Below are 22,427 nucleotides of genomic sequence, written 5' to 3' on the forward strand. Positions count from 1 at the left end.
CATACGTTTTTATTTTTCATCTTTCAGACTTTTTAATTTTCTTTTGAGGTTTTATATCCTAGCTCTATTTTCATTTTTGGTTTTTGCTTGGTTGGTTTGCTGTTTTTTGTATTTGTTTTGTTTTATGATATTTTTTGGTCTCTTTTTGGTCAAATTGTAATTCGCTCGTTCTAATCTCATCATTTATCCAAGTTCAGTATGACGTCAAATAACCTATATGTATGACAAATTGACAAATATATATAGACCACAAATGGGAATCTATTTTAAAAAGAGGAATGTCAGATATAGCGTAAACATGCACTTGTACCCCAATATTTGACATTTTCACCTATTATGTCTATATTTGGCTCACACATCGTCATTGTTGTCAATATAATGGAAATCTATATGACTGTCATACAAGTGAGAGATTTAGATGGCTATAAAACCAGGTTTAATTCACCATGTTCTTCATAAGGAAATACCTGTACCAAGTCAGGAATATGACGGTTGTTTTCCATTCGTTTGATGTGTTTCAGCTTTTGATTTTGCCATTTGATAAGGGACTTTCCGTTTTGAATTTCACTTGGAGTTCGGTATTTTTGTTATGTAAGAACCTCAAATATATACACAGAGCTATGATACTGTAAATTGTAGGAAAGATTGAAAGCTTTTTTGAAAATGGCACTGGAATGAAATAAATTCAGAAAAATTTGGACACCTCTCTTTTGTTTTAAAATCAGTGTAGCAAATACAACGAATGACACCATTACTGTATATAGATATGCAACAAGTAAGTTTAGCCATGGTTGAATGGTCCAAAATTAAAAAAAAGTAAGAAAAAGTAACCATGGAACGATTCATTTTGAATGTTATCTGTTCTTACATCTTGTATGATTGATTATAATGTCAATGGATGTTGTATTTCTTCGCCTTTTGATTCGATTATTTCCTGCATCTTAATAAATAAGTCGATCGAGAAGTTTCAAATGCAAATTTTACACGACTATTATCAATTTATCAAATTTAATTGAAAATCTTTTAGCAGTTAAAAGCCGATGATTGAACCCTTTTCTTCCAAATGTTACTACAAATGGTTTTCCCGCGGATTTATTGATTTACCTTCCCGCTACAACTAAATTCTCATGTAAAACTTATTACTGGATATAAAAGGCTCTAAAAACATGTTAGTTACATTCAAAGTCGCTTCTGTTGCTTTCAGGATATAATCACTATATGGTAAAACATATTGAAGGTTTTGTTTACAACATCAATGGAAATGTTATAGTGTACGTAAGAGGTAAGTTATTTATACATGATTACAAAGTCTGCCTTTTTAAAAGTCGTTCGGTATAGGTTTAGCTATAAATTAGTATAACATAACAAGCTTAAGTTCTAGTGAATAAGGTTGTTTTTCTATGTAATCGTAAGTTGTTTGGCTGCAGTCAGGTCTACTTTTACATAAGGTAGTATTTTTATATAACCGTAGGTTGTTTGGCTGCAGTCAGGTCTTTTTTCACAGTACAAATTTCCTCTGATTTAAGTTAATTTCAAATATATCCGTTAGATATTGGTCTTGTTATGAAATATATGTTTCCTAAATTAAAAACATTATATTTAATCCTATTTTGTAATAGTCAAATTACGTTATTTAAATTCAGCAGAATACTTCAGGTTTTATAAAAAGGCTTTTATATGGGAAAACGCAAGTATGGAATACGACTTCGAGAAATACTCGAAGAAAAGTATTGTAACCGTCCGGCTAATTTAGTATGTGTATTGTTTGACTTGTTTCTTTGCAACAAAATATGAAGAACAGGAATGAAAGTTTGTGTCATGATTTGATAATCATATCATGTCTTTTCCATTATGCTTTTAGGTTGATATATTTTTCATTTTAGAAAAAATAAAAGCAAGCAAAACGCCAAACATTTCTGTTGATATTATTTTGTATAGAAAAGATAAGGCAATGTCGTCGTTCATTTTCAATAAAAGGAAAGAGAATTATATAGGGTATCCCCAGCCCAGTATTTAACTCTCCATGTGATGACAAGAAATATTATTAATACACTCATTTTATGTAAATTTACAGTTTATAATGTTGAATTATTCGAAGCGATCAGGTTTTGCATGACTAGTTGTTAATTTCTGTGTCATTCGGTCTCTTGTGGAGAGTTGTCTCATTGGCAATCATACCACATCTTCTTTCTATATGACTGTTTTAATTATAGTTTTTAAAGCTTTTCAACTTTTTTAATTTGAATTGACCTTTCAATTGTTTTGATCCGAAAGCCCTTAACGAGTCTTGTGTAAAAGAAACAGGCGTCTGATGTACGTTTTAAGTCTGATTAGTATCTTTGGTGATATTGTCCATGTTGATTACATACAAGACGCGCCTCACTTATGTTAATTTGTTTTTACTATCAGCTAGAGTTTTTTATTAACATACTTTATATTGGCCTTCCACCCACAAATTTACTTACTCAAAAAATGTGTTTTAATTGCTTTTTTTCTTTTACTCAAATGATCCTAAGTAAAGTAGGCTTTTTGAATAAGTTCGAAATATTTGCACGAATACTACAAACGCTAGAGATATTGAGTTTTTGCTAATTATAGAAAGCAGTAATTGTATTAATTCAATAGTTGAATGGTAGGGACAATGGTGTCACCTTATTCCGCAGAAGAAAAAAACACTTAAATTCAATAGTGTGAAGAATAAGTTCACAGACTTCAAACTTTTTCTTGATCTCTCCATTTAATTAAAAATTTGAAAAATTAACAGTATGATTTTCTTTTGGCTGACTGAAAATATTTACTCGATAATATAAAAAGGTCCATCCCTAGAATTAAACATTAATTTTCAGATACAGAGTCATGGTTATTTAACTACAAAACTGTTGTAAACGTTTCGATCTATAGTAAATGCAGTATTGATGTCATTATATATTCCAATATTATACATAGGTTACTGATTAATCTTCCCTTTACGTATTCAGCATTGGTCTTTTCAGATATTAGATATAATCGGAAAACCATAACGGTAAGTGCTCTTATTTCCGGGCAGTTTATTTTTATTTCTTACCCGTGCAATTTGCGGTCATATAATTGACGTTTCATTAAGTAGAAAAATATTATAATCATCCTTTCTTTCATTAAATGTTTATATTTACAGGAAGTATAATACATTGACCGTCGTCATTTAGATTTACCATTCCAAAATGGAAATCACGGCAAATCAATGAAAGGTATGGCTCTTTTAACAGAAATTAAAAAACCTATTATATCTGGGGCAGATTTATCTTGCAAAAGCTCATGTACGCACCCCTCAAAGAGTCAATGCAATGGTTCTTGAGCGTACAGGGAGCTGGACACGTAACGTCCCTATTACATCCAGACATGGCTGCGTATACATCCCGGACAGCATAACGGACGCCTTGCTTTAGCGAGGGTTTCAATACCAAATTGGAGAAGGCGAAGGAATGACTACATTGCTATACCCTTGTCCATCCTTGATGCTTTTTTGCTTTTTTTTTTGTTTTTTTCATATGTATTTTAGAGTTCGACGCATTTTCAAGACAGATTTTTATTTTCAATTTTCTTCTTTCATAAAAAACCCACCAGGATCCTGTTACCATAGACAACAACTGATGAGGCTCCTGATTTAAGCATCCCCTTTCAATTTTAACCAATAGAATAAAACAATAACATAAAAAAAGATATAAAACGTAAAAGGAAATAAAGTTTAGAAAAAAAAAATTAGGAAAAAAAGAAAATAAAAACTTTGATGTCGGTATAATGGATTACTAAACAATACAGTACCAAAGATCGTTCAAAATAACTTCATGCTATGTTTAGATAATATGCCGTCCTATACACCAATTTATCTAACTTAAGAGTATGCTCAAAATTGAAACCTTAAGAACAATGTACGATCTTGTGAAGTGCACATTCGATCTGATGAGTTTAGCCTTTATCAACTGATTTTTATAGTTTGTTCTTATGTCATACTGTTACACCACTGTCCCAGGTTAGGGGGATGGTCTGGCGCCAGCAAACATGTTAAATCCCGCCACATTATGTGTGTGCCTGTCCCAAGTCAGGAATTTGTAATTGATTGGTTGTCGTTGGTTTCTGTATATCATATTTGTTTTCCGTTTTTTGCTTTGTACATCAATCAGGCCGTTAGTTTTCTCGTTTGAAGTGTTTTTTTTGTCATTTTGGTGTCTTTTATATATAACTATAACAATACACCCTCCCCCCACCCACCCATAACAATACGACCCTCCCCAACCCACCCATAACAAATACCCCCTCCCCACCCACCCATAACAAATACCCCCTCCCCCACCCACCGATAACAAATACCCCCTCCCCCACCCATAACAATACCCCCTCCCCACCCATCCATAACAAATACCCCCTCCCCCCACCCACCCATAACAATACCCCCTTCCCCCCACCCACCCATAACAATACCCCCACCCCACCCACCCATAACAATAGCAAGGTCAAATAACAAAACATTGAACTCAGTTTAAAGGCAGAATAACAAAATGTTTAACTTATCAGTGACCATCAGTTAGAAAAACAAAACATAAAATATTCAAATTCAAGGTAAATTCTTTTAAACATAGCGCATAAATTTGTCTCAAAATGGAGCTTAAAGTTTAATTCATCCAAGTCGAAGGTTCTGGTTACAGGTAAAAAGAAAGAATCAGATAAAAAATGGTATCTTGGGAATAATCTCATCGCAGAAGTAAATGAATATAAATATTTAGGCGTATATTTTTCAAGATCCCTTAAATCTACATACCATTTAGAGCAGTAACTGAAAGAAAATTTTCAACGGAAAATAAATCATGCAATTCGTATTTTAGATGATCATGGGGATTTCAATCGTATAAATTTTGGACATTCTCTGTGGATGTCGGCTATTCGTCCATCACTGACGTACGGATGTTCAATATGGTTCCCGTCATCCCAGAAATGTATCGAATTACTAGAAAATCATCCTAAACACATTCATCTAGCTGAATTTGGCTGGGAGTCAATAAATAGATTTATGGATAGACAAAGAATTGCATACTACGCTAGATTAAAAAACCTGCCCGATAATCGGCTGTCTAAAATTATCCTAAATGAAATTATACCTGTTAAATAAATGAATGGAAATATATAGAAAATATCGAAACTATTCTACAGACTGCGGGTCTTGACCATTATGCAAATGGAAACATAAACGTAAATATCTTTAATAAACTTCATGGTAACTAAACGACCAATACTCAACTATCTAATATTTTAGGAAAGAGTAGCCTAAATTTGTACCAATCCTTTGTGGTTGTTAAACGTAAGCAGCCGTATCTATCAAATGTTGATGATTTCCGCTCAACAAGGCTAAAATTTTTGGCGAGAACGAATTGTCTGCCTATAAATGCAACCTTCAACGAATGAATCTGATAACAAATAACGAGTGTCAGTTATGTTCATCAAATGCGACTCAGAATATCTTTCACGTTATGTTAGATTGTCCTTCTTTCTCGGCTATCAGGAAAAGAACGAGTACTGAAACACAAGCATGTTTTGAGAGTTTAAAAATGGATATCTGTTTTTCAGAGTTGCCGCCCTTAACACAAATACAGTTCATGATAGGTGATCTGGGTTACTTGTATTCTCCCGACTTAGGTAATAGTTTAGATAAGATCGTGAAAAAATACCTTGTAGACGTTATGAATGAACGTTCTTTTCTACTTGATAAAATTTCCAATGTATAATATCTTGAACTTTGTGCGAACGTTTTTAGTTTCAAGATTGAAATTTTTAATCTTTAATTTATGGACGAAAGATTCCCAATTATATATGCATATGAAATTGTTACTGTAATGTACTTTTACGAAATAACCAATATATTATGATATTTTAGCGTTAATGTATTTATTAGACTTTTAAATATTTGCAAGCATCTTGTACCATTTTTATTACAATCATATAATGTTGTTAGTAAATACTACGATGTCTTTTTTGATGACGCAGGTGCCCGTACCCCGCTGGCGCTTGCCCCCGTTGTAAAGGGGTAGTTTCACAATAAATATATATATATAACTCACCAATTCCCAACAGTTAAAGTGCTAACTAATAAAACATTTACAAGTTATTTAACTTACAATAAATAATGAGGTTATCAATTTGAAAATTCATAAGTTCATTTATCATAACCATAAGCAGAAATTTATAACTGAGTCTTATGAAAGGACCGAATACTTACGAGGTTACCATGGACAAGTTTATATGTATATAGTTTACTTAATATGATTGTAGATTTACAGATCTCTAGACAAATCAAATTTCCTCTAAAGATGCCAACAAGTAACTTTATCAATGCGCCAATCAATACTGATAAAGAATGCCTTGTAGATATACGACCTCTGGGAAACTTGTTGACTGTTTTACTGTTATTCATGTAAATGCAATTACTGTTTATAGGTAGTTATTTTATTCTCCCAGGGACGTGTAATTATCCTGCTTAATATAGCTGGAATTTATCAAAGTCAATTTACTTAGCACTGTTATGTGCGAACAAACTCTAATTTACGATACCTTATGTGGAGGACTAGCAATTTAAATCAAATTACACATAATGAAAAGGCTTTAATGTAAAAAAGTCCTAGAGTCAAATCAAGTTGTAGTAAAAAAAAGCCCATAATATCAAATAAAATCCTAGAACTGAAGCAAACGCCATAGACAATTAGTATGTTATTGCCAATTAAAGGCGTTCACTAAATGATGATAATGGATGGCTGTCAAGTTCATGCCCAGCAGCAATTTCAATGCATATTCAGGACGAGAACATGTTAAAGCATATAATGAACGTTAAAGCTGATTTGCTTTGTACTAGACCGACACTCTGAGCCAAATTTTTAACATGCTAGTTCACAAGGTAACAGTTAGCGGGAAGACATGTCAACCTACCCGGAAACTTTATTCTGACTGCGAGCCGACCAGTCTTTACTCTTGCTTCTTAATGCCGCGTGCTTAGCGGAGAAGCAAGAAATATCAATTTTGAAGTCTGTAGTTTGATCCGGCTTTGGTTCGAACATACAACCTACCGTACTCGATGAGAGCAAGATACATTGAGACCACCAAGGCCTTACGCTCATAAAATTTTCGGGTACAATTATCGTACTCAAAACTCGAAATTCAACTTATCAAAACACTGGATTGAGTGTTTCGAGTACTGAGTAAAGTTTTATGACCGACAGCCCAGGCCCTGCGTCCACAAGACACATAAGGATCAAAACAATCTTTCGCTGATTGCAATGAATCCAGTGTAATGGCTGTTCAGATTAATAAAATATGGATACCAATAATACATTTAATAATACCGATAACAACAACAACAAAATAAGATACACAGTTCACTTCAGGCTCGTTTTCTAAAATTCCTTTACCGAAATTCACATAATCATAGATCCATATGTGTACTTTAAGGTTTTAACAACATTTTTGCGTTTGCCGAACATTTGACCAAATTATGAATAAAATTGCAATTTTGCTAGATTATGAAAAAATCTGAGTAATTATCCTAAAAAATGTGTAAGCCTAATGAAGGACATTCATAACCAAAACCAAACTCTTTGAGAAGTATTTATATATATTTTTCTTTCTAATACATATTATTTTATTTTTATTAATATAGATGTTACTCAATAAAATATTTTAATAAAAACATGACAAATTTGAAATCCTGCTTTCAACAGCAATAAGCAGCGCTGAATAACATTTTAAATTTAAGGATCTGTGTAAGATTGCTGAACGCATATTACAAAGACTCTTTAATATTCGCAGTGAAATTTGAAGCCGCAGTCATTATAATAGGATAAAGTTATTTCGGCCACATACCTAGATCGTCTTAAAATGGAACTTCCCTTCTCTCTAAAGAAGCAAGTTGTTTTAAACGTAAACTGCCTTGGTCTGATTATTGATAATAATTCATCATTCCAGCTTATTAAGTATGGTAAATAGTGTCAAGAAGAATGTAGAATACATAAAAAATATTTTTTTATTGTAAGCTAGACTATCTAAATAAGAAATTGACCAATTGATACCAGAATAGAAAGATTGCAATAAATAAAAAGGGTGCGCATACTAGATTTGGCTCTGAGTCTAATATATAGTCACAATACAAATACAGACAAACATTTGACAACGTCGCGTCAAATGTTTTGTTGCTAGACATTAGTTGCTAGAAGTCTCACGATCTCTTATTTACAGAACCATGCCGTCTAAACAATCGCTGGGAGACTTTATCGAACTTTTAATTTGAGATTGCCTGATTACACAAAATCCGTTTTTTCCAGAATAATCGTCTTTTAAAGCATATCATGCCATCTATCTCCATTAAAACTGTATCTGTCAATCAGATGGCTGAATTACCAAACAAGATAATTACATTCTTATGCAAAAGTTAAACATTTATCATTCTTTAATAATCCGTACTCGATACGATGGAGTTTTTCTCTGTATTTAAAGTAAAAAACATTTGCCTGAAATAGCGATTCTCACTTTAGATTCCATTAATGCTATCATTTATTCCTCGTTGATAATCGAACACAGACAACCTGTAATGTGAATCAACAGCTAGGCTCGGAATTACTGAGAAAAATGCAACAATTATATTGATCTGTGGGATGATTGGGGAATCGACACTTTGCTATACTTTTATTCTTTGTTTGATCAAGTCAACAATGACGTACGAAAATAAAACAACTCTAAACTTTGGAATTCACAAGAAGTAAAACTGCAATTACTTCCTGTCAAAAAAGACGATATTTAAGGATGGGAAATTTGATTAAGTGTTAATATAAAGTTTCTGCATGGGCAAGTGTAGTTTTAATGTAAAAATATGACATATTAATAATCTAAAATTATATACAACATTGTATATGTGAATTCAGAGACATTTTGTAGACTATATGATAATTGCTCATTCTACTTTATAAGTGATAGAATAATTGTTCAATTTACTTTATAGACTATAGAATAATTGTTCGATGATGTAACAAGCCAACGATGATCTTACTAAGGACATGATACCACCCGTTCTAATGGAATAATTGTTCGATGATGTAACAAGTCAACGATGATCTTACTAAGGACATGATATCACCCGTACTAATTATCTGGGCATTCCTGTCAGTTCTGGTTTCTGGTTTAACTACGTATGCCTTCGTACAACCTGTGTGGCTTGTTGGTTCCAATCTGTTAGATACATTTGGAATGATAAGTTTGTGTTTATCAAGAACAGTATTTCCCGGAGGAAGCCTAAAACAGGAATGTGAGTTTTATGGTGGATATTTCAATTTGGGAAACTTGCCGTCAGGAGCATGGCAGGCGGCGTGTGTTTTATATGGAGCAGGATGTGTACTACTTTCATGCGGAGCATTCTTAGCAGTCTGTACATCATGTATACCATGTGATGTTGTCAGGACTGTTACAGTTATGGCAGGATATGTCCAGTTTGTCGCTGGTAAGTTGTTAGAAACGTTTATAGTCATGGCTGGAAGGTTGTCAGAACTGTTACAGTTATGGTAGGGTATGTCCAGTTTGTATCAAAAAGGTTGCCAGAACGGAAACATTTATGACAGGTAAGTTGTCAAAACGGTGACAGCTAATACAAGATGTTTCTAGTTTGTAGCTGTTATGAGGTCAGTTTGATTTAACGAAACAGTTAGCCTTTCAGATAAAAGCAGATTTTTATTATTAGAAAAACATGTATTTGAATTAAAAGCTTATTGAATTTCCGTAAAATAGGTAGAAGTTCTATAAAATCAATATATTAAGAAAACAAAATATAGGAAGCGATTATTGAAAGCCAAATCAATTATTTATTTGCGTCTTACTTTTTGTACACTAATAAATTCTTAGAAAAAATCCTATACGTTTACATACAAAAGCCCTTAAATACAGAGTTATCTGAGACGTTAAAAATTACATAAGATACATTCAAACTATGTCAAAGTAAAAATAAAATCTGTTTACCATATACACACTATAATCGTTTGAATAATATATCTCTTAAATGTTGATTAAGCGGATTGATTGGTTATTGGTTCTTAACGTCCAGTGGCATGATAAAGCGCGGATTGATTGATTGATGGTTGATTGACATTCAGTTGCATGATAAAGCTAACAAAACTGCTACCTTCCTTTAATTTGGGTATAAAACATCGGTATCAATCATATGCCTCCCAGTAACCGGTCTCCCAATACTGCAGCATTGGATGTGTATTTACCAACACATAGCAACCTAAACATGCATTGTGCTAAACAGAATTTATGAACGTGAATTTTCTTCGTATCCCATATAGCAGCACAATACTCTATTATTATTGGGCTTAATAAATGCTCGTACATTTTCGTAAATAAGTGATGCCACCGATAAAGTTTCACATTGCGATTACTGAGCATGGGCTGAACAACATTCAAATTGGATGGTACTGTGATTGAAGTAAGTCAATTCTGTTAGTACCAGTCATGTGGTACCAGTCACAACACTCAAGACAATTAGTAAACATAACCCCAAACAATTACTCATTATATTACCTCTTTACCGACTGTAGCTTTAAAGGAAACCTTTAGAGAAAATCCTGGAAGAATCGGTGAATCTTAATAAGGTCAAATTACCGCAATCTAATATTTCAAAAATATATATGTCAATATTTAACTAGTTTAGCGGATTGCAAAAAATAATTCCTAGAAGATGTAACACACCGCATGAGATAACAATTTCATCAATTTAATATACTTTATCTTTTTTCAAGATATCGTTTACACAACAATTTGCTACAACACAATTTATACGTTTTTTGTAGTTCTAACTTAATTGTATCTCCAATAACTTAACTATCTGTTAACATAAACATTATGTTATGTTTGTGTAATCAGTGCCAAGGGAGGGTTTTTATGGCAAAGTGTTGTAAATTTGTACCATTTGTTAAATTGGAAATGCAAAAACATACATACATACCGGTATCTTATCTAGATGGGAAATATTATAGCATAACGATTTACATAACAATAATCAGATGTAATGGGTTTGAAATAAAAACAATTAATGGAAAGCAATTAAATGTTCACACGTTCAACGTGATGCAGATACTTACTGACACATTTTACGCGTGAGGTAGATACTTACTGACACAATTTACACGTGAGGAAGACACTTATTGACACAATATACATGTAAAGTAGATACTTACTGACACAATCTACACCCGAGGAAGAAACGTACTGACGCTTTACACGTATGGAAGATACTTACTGACACATTTTACGCGTGAGGTAGATACTTACTGACACAATTTACACGTGAGGTATATACTTACTGACACATTACCACGTGAGGTAGATATTGACTGACACAATTACCACGTGAGGTATATATTATTGACACAATTTACACGTGAGGTAGACACTTATTGACACAATATACATGTAAAGTAGATACTTACTGATACAATCTACACGCGAGGAAGATACTTACTGACGCACTTTACACGTATGGTAGATACTTACTGACACAATTTACATGCGAGGTAGATACTTACTGACACAATTTATACTTGAGGTAGTTATTTACTTACACAATTAACACCTGAGGAGGCAGATACATACTGACACACTTTAAACGTGAGGTAGATTGATAATAAATGACGCACTATGCACGTGAGCCAGATACTTACTGACACAATTTACATGTGAGGTAAATATACTTACTGGCACAATTTACACGTGAGGTAGATTGGTAATAAATATCAATGAACTTGGGATTTTTCAAACGAAGAAAAAGATAAGGCAAGCATTTTTTTAACGTGACACCTGAAGGTATGAAACAAAAATGAGCTATCATTATATCTATTCACGACTTAATTTAATTGAAAAATGATTATTTCCTTATCATCTGTTTGTTTTACATTCAAAAATGTTGTGTATGAAAATAAGGCTCTGATCGAGGATTTGAGGTTAGTGGGTGTGCAACCTTAACAACTTCGGCAAGGATAACGGATTTTATTTTTATGCCCCGCCGTAGCGGAGGGGGCATTAAGTTTTACCCTTGTCCGTCTGTACGTCCGTCCGTCCGTCCGTACGTACGTATGCTCGTACGTCCCAAAATTGGTTTCCGTTCTCTAACTTTAGTTTGCCTCAACCAAATTTTATGAAACTTATACACAATGCTTATTACCACAAAACACAGATCAAGTTTGGATTTTGGTGGTGTCACTTCTAGAGTTATGCCCTTCAAAATGTAAAACTTGATGAATTTTTCATTTCCGTTCTCTTGCTTTAGTTTGCCTCAACCAAATGTTATGAAACTTATGCACAATGCTTATTACCACAAACGCAGATCAAGTTTGAGTTTTGGTGGCGTCACTTTTACCGTTCTAGAGTTATGCCCCTTTAAAAATGGAAAAATTGCTGAACTTTTCGTTTCCATCCTCTAACTTTAGTTTGCCTCAACCAAATGTTATGAAACTTATACACAATGCTTATTACTACAAAACTCAGATCAAGTACAAATTTGGGTAACTTCGCTTTTACCGTTCTTGAGTTATGTCCCTTTATAATGTCTTATGCTAGCGGGGGCACCATCTGTGTCCCATGGACACATTCCCCATTTATTTAATTTTATGATTAAGAAATGAGATTTTCCATGAGATTTTCCCGCGATTTGAGTTTGGAGGAGGGAGGGGAGGGGTGTCTGAATCCGACCCCGACAACATACCTATGCAGTAATATTTTTCAAACAAAAAATTGAAATGTTATTTAAAGAACAGAAAGTGGTTGATGATTAGGTAACACCAACTAAAATACTAACGGGAGCACAACTGTTTTACAACAAATGGTGGTTGTTCTAGAACCACTCAAAGCGCTGTACGGCCAAAAGGGATAAAAAAAGAATAATTTACTATTTCAATCGTGAATACATATACGTCATTGTGACATTTACCTAAAGACAAGTCTTAACAAAGAGATATCTAGAGGGCAACATACTGTCCTAAACAATGACAGGTGTCTACACAATAAGACATATAGAGGGCAATATACAGTACCAAACAAAGACAGGTGTCTACACAATATGACATATAGAGGGCAACATACAGTCCTAAACAAAGACAGGTGTTTATACAATATGTCATATTGAGGGCAACATACAGTCCTAAACAATGACAGGTGTCTACACAATAAGACATATAGAGGGCAACATACAGTCCTAAACAAAGACAGGTGTCTACACAATAAGACATATAGAGGGCAACATACAGTCCTAAACAAAGACAGGTGTCTACACAATAAGACACCTAGAGGGCAACATACAGTCCTAAACAATGACAGGTGTCTACACAATATGACACCTAGAGGGCAACATACAGTCCTAAACAATGACAGGTGTCTACACAATAAGACACCTAGAGGGCAACATACAGTCCTAAACAATGACAGGTGTCTACACAATAAGACACCTAGAGGGCAACATACAGTCCTAAACAATGACAGGTGTCCAGACAATATGCCAACCTTTTAATCACCCAGGTCTATACAAGTTGTGAAGAAATTTAACAGAAACAATCAGAGATCTATCATTAACCATGTTAACACTATATTCTTAAATAAAAAAATTGAGGTTCCTGACTTGGGGCAGGCACATGCACATGTGGATGGGTTAAACTATTGGGGTCTCTATCATCTCCATTTTAATTTGAAGCATTTGTCTATAACCGTTCACTGAGTTTCAATGGAATGGTTAAATACTTTAACTACAAATGAAGTTTGATAAAATAAGTGAATGTTGCATTGTTTTGTTTTGCGTATGAATATGATACTCCCTTGTCCTTTATACAACGACATAAATCTATTAGTTAATCAATGTTATTATTGCGTTTAATTTACAATGGTCTGTACTATTTGATAAAGGAATTTGGATAATTGGAGTCCTTCGAAATATAAAAGAGTTCTATCAATAGTAATTAGCGATTGAGTTTCAAGCACGTAAAGATATAAAATAACGTTATAAAACAGTCCATAAAGTCAGTTTATAGTGAACAAAAGGATAAAAGTTTAAATTATCATCAATTAAATAAATCAGCCGGACTCATAAAGTAATGAACAGTTATGATTGTACAACAGACATGATCAATTTATTGACTTCTTAGTTTCCGTTTAACGTCTACAAAATAGAGGTGAAAGAAACCAAAGTGACAAACTCATAATCCGAAAATAACCTCTTTTGACTTGTGGTTCCTGATTGGCCCCCGGTATATACTTCCCTCTTTTGGAAAGTTTTATGCGAAATTGATGGTGACCTTGATTTAACTGATACAAATATTACGAACAATCCAGTTGTCAAAGTAACCACACGACATCCAGAGGTCTATATACAGCATTCTACAATATATATAGTCACGCGTCCAAATATTTTGCAAATCCTACCAAGCAACAATGATGAAGACAAAAATACACACATGCACACATATATAAAACTACACTCATACTAAACTAAAAATGAATACAGTTTCATGCTGACTATTAACGTAAACTAAACATGTTCAAAATTTTTCTAGCAATCTACACATAAGTATGACTGATACAGTAATTTTGCTTGCTTAACGTCCAGTGATAAATATTTCATTTACTTTAAAAACGAGAACAAATTAATGATTTATCAAATAGATCGGTTCTGAAAGGTGGGTCGACCGGAATGAAGGGCTGGAAACTTGGATTTCCACTTGAAAATTGGTGTCTGTTGGACAAAGATATGAATTTTGCTTTTAAACAGGCTACCTCTAAGAGTTGTGCATTAGTCACGTACCAGACGTGGCTGCGTATTTAATTATACATCCTGTACAAACAAACATACTCCTTAAAACAAGTCAACCGTTGGGGTTTACGTTTAAAAAAAATTTAAACTAAACAATGATTTAGAACAATCATGTGACAAAAATTCAAATAGCTCATGCAAATAAAAATACATTCAACATTTTATCAGCAACATTTGTCCTTTTAATAAAAAAAAACCCACGAATAAGGAATCGAAGAACAAATAAAAACTAAACATATGCCTTTAAGTTCAGTCTTTGATAAATGATTTTTAGTCTGTAAACAACACTTAGAAATTGAGTTCAATACTCTAAGTATTATATAATTTAGCTTTATATAATCAGGTATATTTATCATATTGGAATATTGCATGTCTTCTATGATTGATGATTACTTGTTCTTTTAAATTGTAAATAAGCAGAAAATGATTATAGATTGGATTTTCCAACATGCAATATTTACATTGATATACAAACACCGTAGTTACACCTTATTCTATAAGAATATTATGAGTTCGAAATCTCCTTTCGTACCTGGTTGTATTTTACCCTCTTAGGCTCTAGATGTACATTTTGTTTGTGTAATTTAGTATCGTTGTGATACCCCATATCTCCCTTAATTCGACATTTATAGAGATAAGCATGCAATGAAGAAACAAAAGTATTTGTCAAATCAACAAATGGTATATCTTTTCTTGTTCAATTGTGTTTTTGGTATTGCTCGTTGACCAATACGACGTGTCTCAATTCACAAGAAACTAGGTTTCGCGGTCTTAGACCGTTAGATACCAGACTAATCGTCTGTTCTGTTAATTAAACGATTGTGTCCTATTCCCTGTTGTTACATTTGGTCGAGTCTGGATCAGCATGGCGGGTGACTATTACCCTGCTCCGTTTGTAGTTCAGGCAATTCCCCCAGTCTTCTTGAGTGCTACATTTATGTCGATAATATGAATATCATTTTTAAATATATTTTTGAGACATAGTTATGACGAATTGTTTCTGGAAATGGAAATCCAAACTTGTTGAAAGAATTAGCTGCATGGCATCACAACAATAGTTGAATCTTTGTTCTTCTACCGACCGCGATACAGGAGACTTTTTATTATAGCTTTCTCCCCATGTGTGTGTCTGACAGGAATCTGGTTTCGGACATCCGGTCGTCCTTGTGGAATTTATTAACCACGTATTTAGACCATTTGGGATTTCGAGCTGTTCATACATTGTTGGTGTTTTCCATTATTCAACATGATGGTAAATCGACCTGTAAATGTTTACTTTAGTTATTGTATTGAGTTGCTTCCTCGTTAGTATTTATTTGGTCATATTTCGTGACTCGTTTAATTCCCATTTGAGTATAAAATATTTGGAAAGTAATTACGTTAACTTATAAACATATACATCACAAATGCAGCGACCTATAAAGGAAACAGCACAGTAGTTTTCAATGTTGTATGTTAACTCTTAATTCATTACGTTAGGGCAGCCAAAACATTTTATACATGTATAAACAGTTTCATGACGTTACAATAAGAATTCCTACACATGCGAAATAGTTTTGTAAGTGTTTATTACTTTTACTATAATACATGTAAGACATTGTAAACATATTTGTACAACTTCCATAATTTCTCATAATATTGTGTTTTCCCATAAGACATTGATCGTTACAGACTGCATACTATCATCTCTCAAGTACAGCTTTCTCTCATCAATAACTCTTACGATCGCTAATTTATAACGTTTGAAAACAAACATACTTTTGAATGGTGTAACTGGTGTCAGTATTAACATGATATTTAGTTTGATGTTAACTATATCTTATAGTTTATAGGTCTTACATCACGCAGATAACGTTTTACTGGCAATGCTTGTGTTTTTACGTTATCAGAGAGTTTTTTCATGGATTTATTTTCATCTACAAATTGGACATCAAATAGCAAAGAAAATAAATTTGTCAATAGTAAACAGCATTATCTTGAAACTTTTCTTTCTGCTGTATAGATGGTGTCTTCTCACTCATTTTAGTGTGACTTTGTTGAACAAATCTATCCAATCGAACGTGAAATAAAGGATACAACAGATACAGTAAATATAAATAAGAAGATGTGGTATGAGTGCCAATGAGGCAACTATCCATCAAAGTCACAATGTGAAAAAAGTAAACAATTATAGGTCAAAATACGGCTTCAACACGGAGACTTGTCTCACACCGAACAGCAAGCTATAAAGGGCCCCCAAAAGACTAGTGTAAAACAATTCAAACAGGAAAACCAACGGTATAATCTATATAAAAAACCAGAAACGAGAAACACTTATGAACCACACCAAAAAACGACAACCACTGAACAACAGGGTCCTGACTTAGGACAGGTGCATAAAAATGCAGCGGGTTTAAACATTTTAACAGGCGCCAACCTTCACCCTAACCTGAAACAGTGGTTTAACATTACAACATAAAAAGACACACAATAAGAAATTAATTGAAATGGCTTAACTCGATCAAAAAGACAATACACAAAAACAAGTAAATATACACTGAACGAATAAGTTTGATCTATGACACAATATAAATAAAAAAGATGTTTCAATGTCAAAAAGACAACTTTAACCTAGGACAAAAAGTGTGCTTTATATATATTGACTAACATGGAGACAATGAGGGTAGGTGGAGGACTAAACTTTACGTCAAAAGAGATGATTTCAGAATTTCTATTTCTATTAGAAACAAAACAGCAGCACCTGAATATGTCGTACATATCTGCAAGCTGATACGTTTTTTTCAGAGCTTGCTTTTCCTATTAAAATTTCTTTGATAGAATGGTTGCTGCTTTAAATGAAGATATTGAACCAAGGGTTCCTAATGGTAAACTTGGAGTCATTCCTTCAAAAGTTTTGCAGACACCATCATGATTTGGTTGACATTTATAGAACATCTGTGTAACAGATAGCCGTGGAAATGTTTCAAGTGTCGCAGCCACAATCCCTTCCTCTTTTTCTCGATGTGACATCATCGAATGAGACTTATTACCGAATTTGTATTTGTATTTGAGCAGTTGCATAGCAGGATCCGCTTTATATTCTTCCGGAGCACCTGCGGTCATCCTGTTTTTTGGGGCTTCGTGTTGCTCAGGTTTCTGTATAGTGTTTTGTAGACTTATTTGTCTTTTTTTCCATGGTTTTGTCATTTGTTCGTAGACTTTAAATGTTTTATTGTCTTGTATCAGCTGCCTCTTTTAAAATCTTACATAAGAAGGCAAGTTTGGCCAATCATGTGTTTGTTTTAGTTTTGTGTCTTCTTGCTGGTATGTTTTGATGGTCTGAGATCAAACACCAACACATTAAAAGAATAAATCAGAAAATTAGGAAATAAGAATTTTTAGATGGACAATTTAAACTTTATCTAGTTTTTCCTGTTGTAGCTAGGTAACAGGCAATTAGAATAAGGATACTATTATTCACATAGTTCAAAAGTAGTTTCCCAAACTCTGGAAAAAAATATCTAAAATAGGTAAAAGGTATGGGTATAAAAAATACCTCGCCTCCATCATTTCGCGGATTAATACACATTTAGACGGTAGTAAAATAGCTTGTAAGTCATCGAAAATGGGAAAAAAATTGGTAATGTAATTTTTTAATTTTTGTTTGTTTGAATAAAATGGCTGGAAAAAGTTGGCATACAATCAAACTAACATATATACAGACAAAAGTAATAAAAAAAACCTGGGATTTAAGTGGTTAACAATTATTTTTCGTCATATTTCTTTTTTTCTTCCGACTATTTCTTTTAGGATTAGTCATTGAAATTGTTTATAAAGTTTCAATGAAACATTATTTAACCTTTCAGAATTTTTCTAATTTAATAACGAGACAAGAAATGAACCTAATCATATACATCCGAGCAATATCAATTATTGTAATCAATACAACGGAAACTGTAGATGATGCATTGCTTCCATCCGGAAATAAGAAATTTTATCTATTTTAAAATCAATCATTTTCAAAATATGGAAGGAAATTCAAATGAAGCCAAAACAATCAATATAAACATATATAAAAAATGACAGGATCGTAGATTATTAATGAAATAGAAACAAACATACTGTTCTGATTCACAAAAATACCAATGTAATTTATGATGCATCAATGGCTAGCAAGAAAGCCAAATTCCCAATATAATGTGAATGTTCCAACATAGAATCAATGCTAAATAACGTAAATGTCGACAAATAAAAATTCAACGTAGTATTATATACGTTAAGAAGATATAACCGTCTGATGCTGTCTCCAGAATATTTGAAGTTTATTCCCAAACACAAATGTCGTTCGGGATGAAATTCAGTGTTATCATGTCTTCTTATTGCACCGGATCTGACTCCATTAGAGTCAACGAGTTTTCAATTTCATGTTTGTGTCTTTGTATCTGGATTTATGAGCCTCTGGCCTTTGTTAGTCTTGTATGTTTTTTTAATTCTAGTTCATTTATATGTTTTGGAGTTTAGTATGACGTCCATTTCCACTGAGCTAGTGCACATTTTTATTTAGGGGCCAGCTGAGGACCACCTCCGGGTGCGGGATTTTCTCGCTGCGTTGAAGACCCATTGGTGGCCTTCGACTGTTATCTGCTCTTTGGCCGGGTTGTTGTCTCTTTGACATATTCCCCATTTCCATTCTCAATTTTGTGATCTGTCTGTCTTCATATTGCACAAACAAAAAAGAAAAAAATGTTAGAGACACCCATTAAAACATTAATAAACTCAACAAACAATAGAATGGAAAAGAAAGCAGGAAAACAACAACAAACGTACAAAAACTAAATGAAACCCAATAAAACCCAAATAAGAAAGGGAAAAATTTGTCTAGAAACCGCGAAAATTCAAAATAATCAAGGTAAGATGTAAACCTTAGGCTTATGTCTGTGAAAATATTGTCACTTGAATTTAAATTTTATATCACACAATATACTATCATTTTCATCATATTGGTAACGTGTAGCGTGTTTTCTATATTTCAGTCCTGGTAATGATTGCAGGATTATTTATTTATCCACTTGGATTTGGATCATCGTTTATAAGACAGTACTGTGGATCAAAGTCCGTTATGTACCACGCCTACGATTGCTCTATAGGCTGGAGTTTTGTACTGGCTGTAACAGGGACGTGTCTTGCCATGTTTTGTCCAGTTCTATCTCGTTTTACAGACATGAAAGGGCGTGACATAATGCCCTAATCAGTATTTTCGGAAGTTATTAGAAAAATCTAAAGCATAAAACAAAAGACAAACCAAGCTGAATAATAACAAACCTTGAAAGTGGATGTAAGCTTTTCGAGAGGGTATAAATGTGTATGAAAAATTCAGAAGTCATTTATGAAATTAATTCCTAATACATTACTGCTGATGAGCTAAACAACTAGAGTTATTTAGCATATTTACGTCTAGTACAAATAGTAAAAATGACCTAGAATGGTAAAACCATCACAACCGTCTACAATAGTATAAGATATTTAGCTTTATAAAACTAGAACATGTAGAATAAGTAGTGAGTAGTGTACAAGCTTGATAGAAACTATCAATATTAGAATGATTTGTTGTATAATGATCTCCAAGGCTAAATAGGCCTTAATCGTGTCAAAGCAATAATAAATGGATCAGTTATCGTTGGTATTTGTCAAGTTGTTTGATTGTTTCGTTTTATTAATAAAATTTATTTATAAAATGCTGTTTGTAATCTATTTCACTGAAATATATATAAAGAAAATGAGATGTTTGTAAGCTTCAAAGTGACAGCACCGTAGCAACACCATTAAAAATAATAGTAGTATTTAGAGGTATTCACGCTCTATTCATCTATTCTTGAAAAAAGGAAAACACGAGGAGTAGAAAGTAAGTAACTTATCCCGATCAGAGCATGTGATGATCTCTTTCATATAACCTTTCGAGCACGAGCACATCTTGTAAGTCGCCAGATTAGCTCCCCAGCAGTTACGTGCTCATCTGGTAAAAAGTTAGGGTGTTTCTACTGTAAAAATAAAAGCATTACAAAATTCTGAGGACAAGGTGGGATCTAATAAAGGCAGACCAACACAACATGCACTCCGGAAATCAGATGAAAATCTGTAGAAATAATAAAAACAACTTGATTCTCACAAATTCCAGTAAAAATATCAAGATATTTGTAAGTGTAAGAATATTGTTAGGCATACATTTAACTAAATACGTTTTTTAATATAACTCCAGTCACTAGTCAAAAAGAAATATTTTTAAAATTCATCGTGTTATTTGTGATCCGAGCAAAAAAAAAAAACCCAAATAGTCCGAGTATAACTGTGGTAATGTTGCTGCAAAAAGAAAATAACTCTTTTGCTGCAAACATTCGGAAATAAGTTATATATATAATATATATACACAAAAAATGTTGTTGATTTTTTCCCCCATAACTTCTGTGGAGACAATTATTTCCTGCATATTCAGTACGAAACCAAATCAACAAAAAAATTAGAGCTATTTTCCTAATGCTTGTAGTTTAAAGGTTTGGTTGACTTGCTTGCTTTGTTTGTATAAATGTTTGCTCAAGCATTGTATAACTAAGATTGACATCTGAAATCAATAGATAAGCTTTTCTCTAATTCTTCGTCAATTTATCCCTTTCTGCACCCATTGTATAAAAAAAATTTAATCAACGTGTGGTTCGTTTGATCTCAGTTCTTCATTGGTTAAAATCCGATTATGACGTCGAATTTTCTTGCTTTCCTCTGAATTTCCTATTGTGACGGCATGAAAAAAGGCGACCATGTCTGATGACGTCACATAGAAAGAACACATCTTTTTGCAGATCATTCGAAAAGAAGGAATAACTTTGCCTGCATATTGTTAGAAAATCATTAGAGAAACAGATTCCACCACCAAATCTCGTGTAATACGATATTTATCCACTCTCGACAGTTAAATTTTAAATATTAAAAACGCTCGGCGAGCCTCGCGTTTTAAATTTGAAAATTTAACTGTCTCGAGTGGATAAATATCGTATCACACTCGATGCATTGGTAGAATCTATATGTATACTTAAATGCTATTGGATGTAAAGTATAATGCAGAGTATAATGTATACAAGCTGAAGCCCCACCTATCTATTGATTGCAGATGTCAATCTTTATTACAATGCTTGAACAAACATTTATACAAACAAAGCAAGCAAGCCAACCAAACCTTTTAACTACAAACATTTAGGAAAATAGCTCTAAAGAACAGTTATTGGACGGGAATTAAGGCCGGGGAAATTGGACTGCCACTAGAAAAAGACAAAACGGACTCCTCAAATAATTGTTGCAACTCTCCGTGGGATTCAATATCCCATAACCGGACACGGCTGTGTATATATACACCCAAACTACCAAACAGACGCTCCTCGTGAATGGTATTATTATCGCCCGGGAAAAGTCGAATTACAATATTTCTACACCACAACAACCCTTTTAAGTTAAAATTGCCTTATTCAAAACTGGAAATTAAGGAAATGAATTGGTTTTTAATCATCAGACAATAATATAACCTGCAGAAAAGCTCAACAATACA

General features: G+C 33.3%; 1 protein-coding gene across 2 annotated transcripts; it reads left to right on the forward strand.

Annotated features, from left to right (window-relative positions):
• Positions 1 to 1,061: 1,061 nt before the first annotated feature.
• Positions 1,062 to 20,571, forward strand: LOC127711449 (LHFPL tetraspan subfamily member 2a protein-like). 2 transcript variants are annotated; one of them, XM_052217518.1, is made up of 4 exons: positions 1,062 to 1,282; positions 3,155 to 3,227; positions 9,014 to 9,508; positions 19,870 to 20,571. In XM_052217518.1, the coding sequence occupies exons 3-4, from the start codon at positions 9,139 to 9,141 to the stop codon at positions 20,082 to 20,084; spliced, it is 585 nt and encodes a 194-aa protein (XP_052073478.1). In that variant the 5' UTR covers positions 1,062 to 1,282; positions 3,155 to 3,227; positions 9,014 to 9,138; the 3' UTR covers positions 20,085 to 20,571. The 2 variants fall into 2 exon arrangements, with proteins under 2 accessions (XP_052073478.1, XP_052073479.1); XM_052217519.1 differs by lacking the exon at positions 3,155 to 3,227.
• The last annotated feature ends 1,856 nt before the right edge of the window (positions 20,572 to 22,427 follow it).

The sequence above is a fragment of the Mytilus californianus genome, unplaced genomic scaffold, assembly GCF_021869535.1.
Source record: "Mytilus californianus isolate M0D057914Y unplaced genomic scaffold, xbMytCali1.0.p SCAF_8, whole genome shotgun sequence".
Taxonomy (NCBI): Eukaryota; Metazoa; Mollusca; class Bivalvia; order Mytilida; family Mytilidae; genus Mytilus; species Mytilus californianus.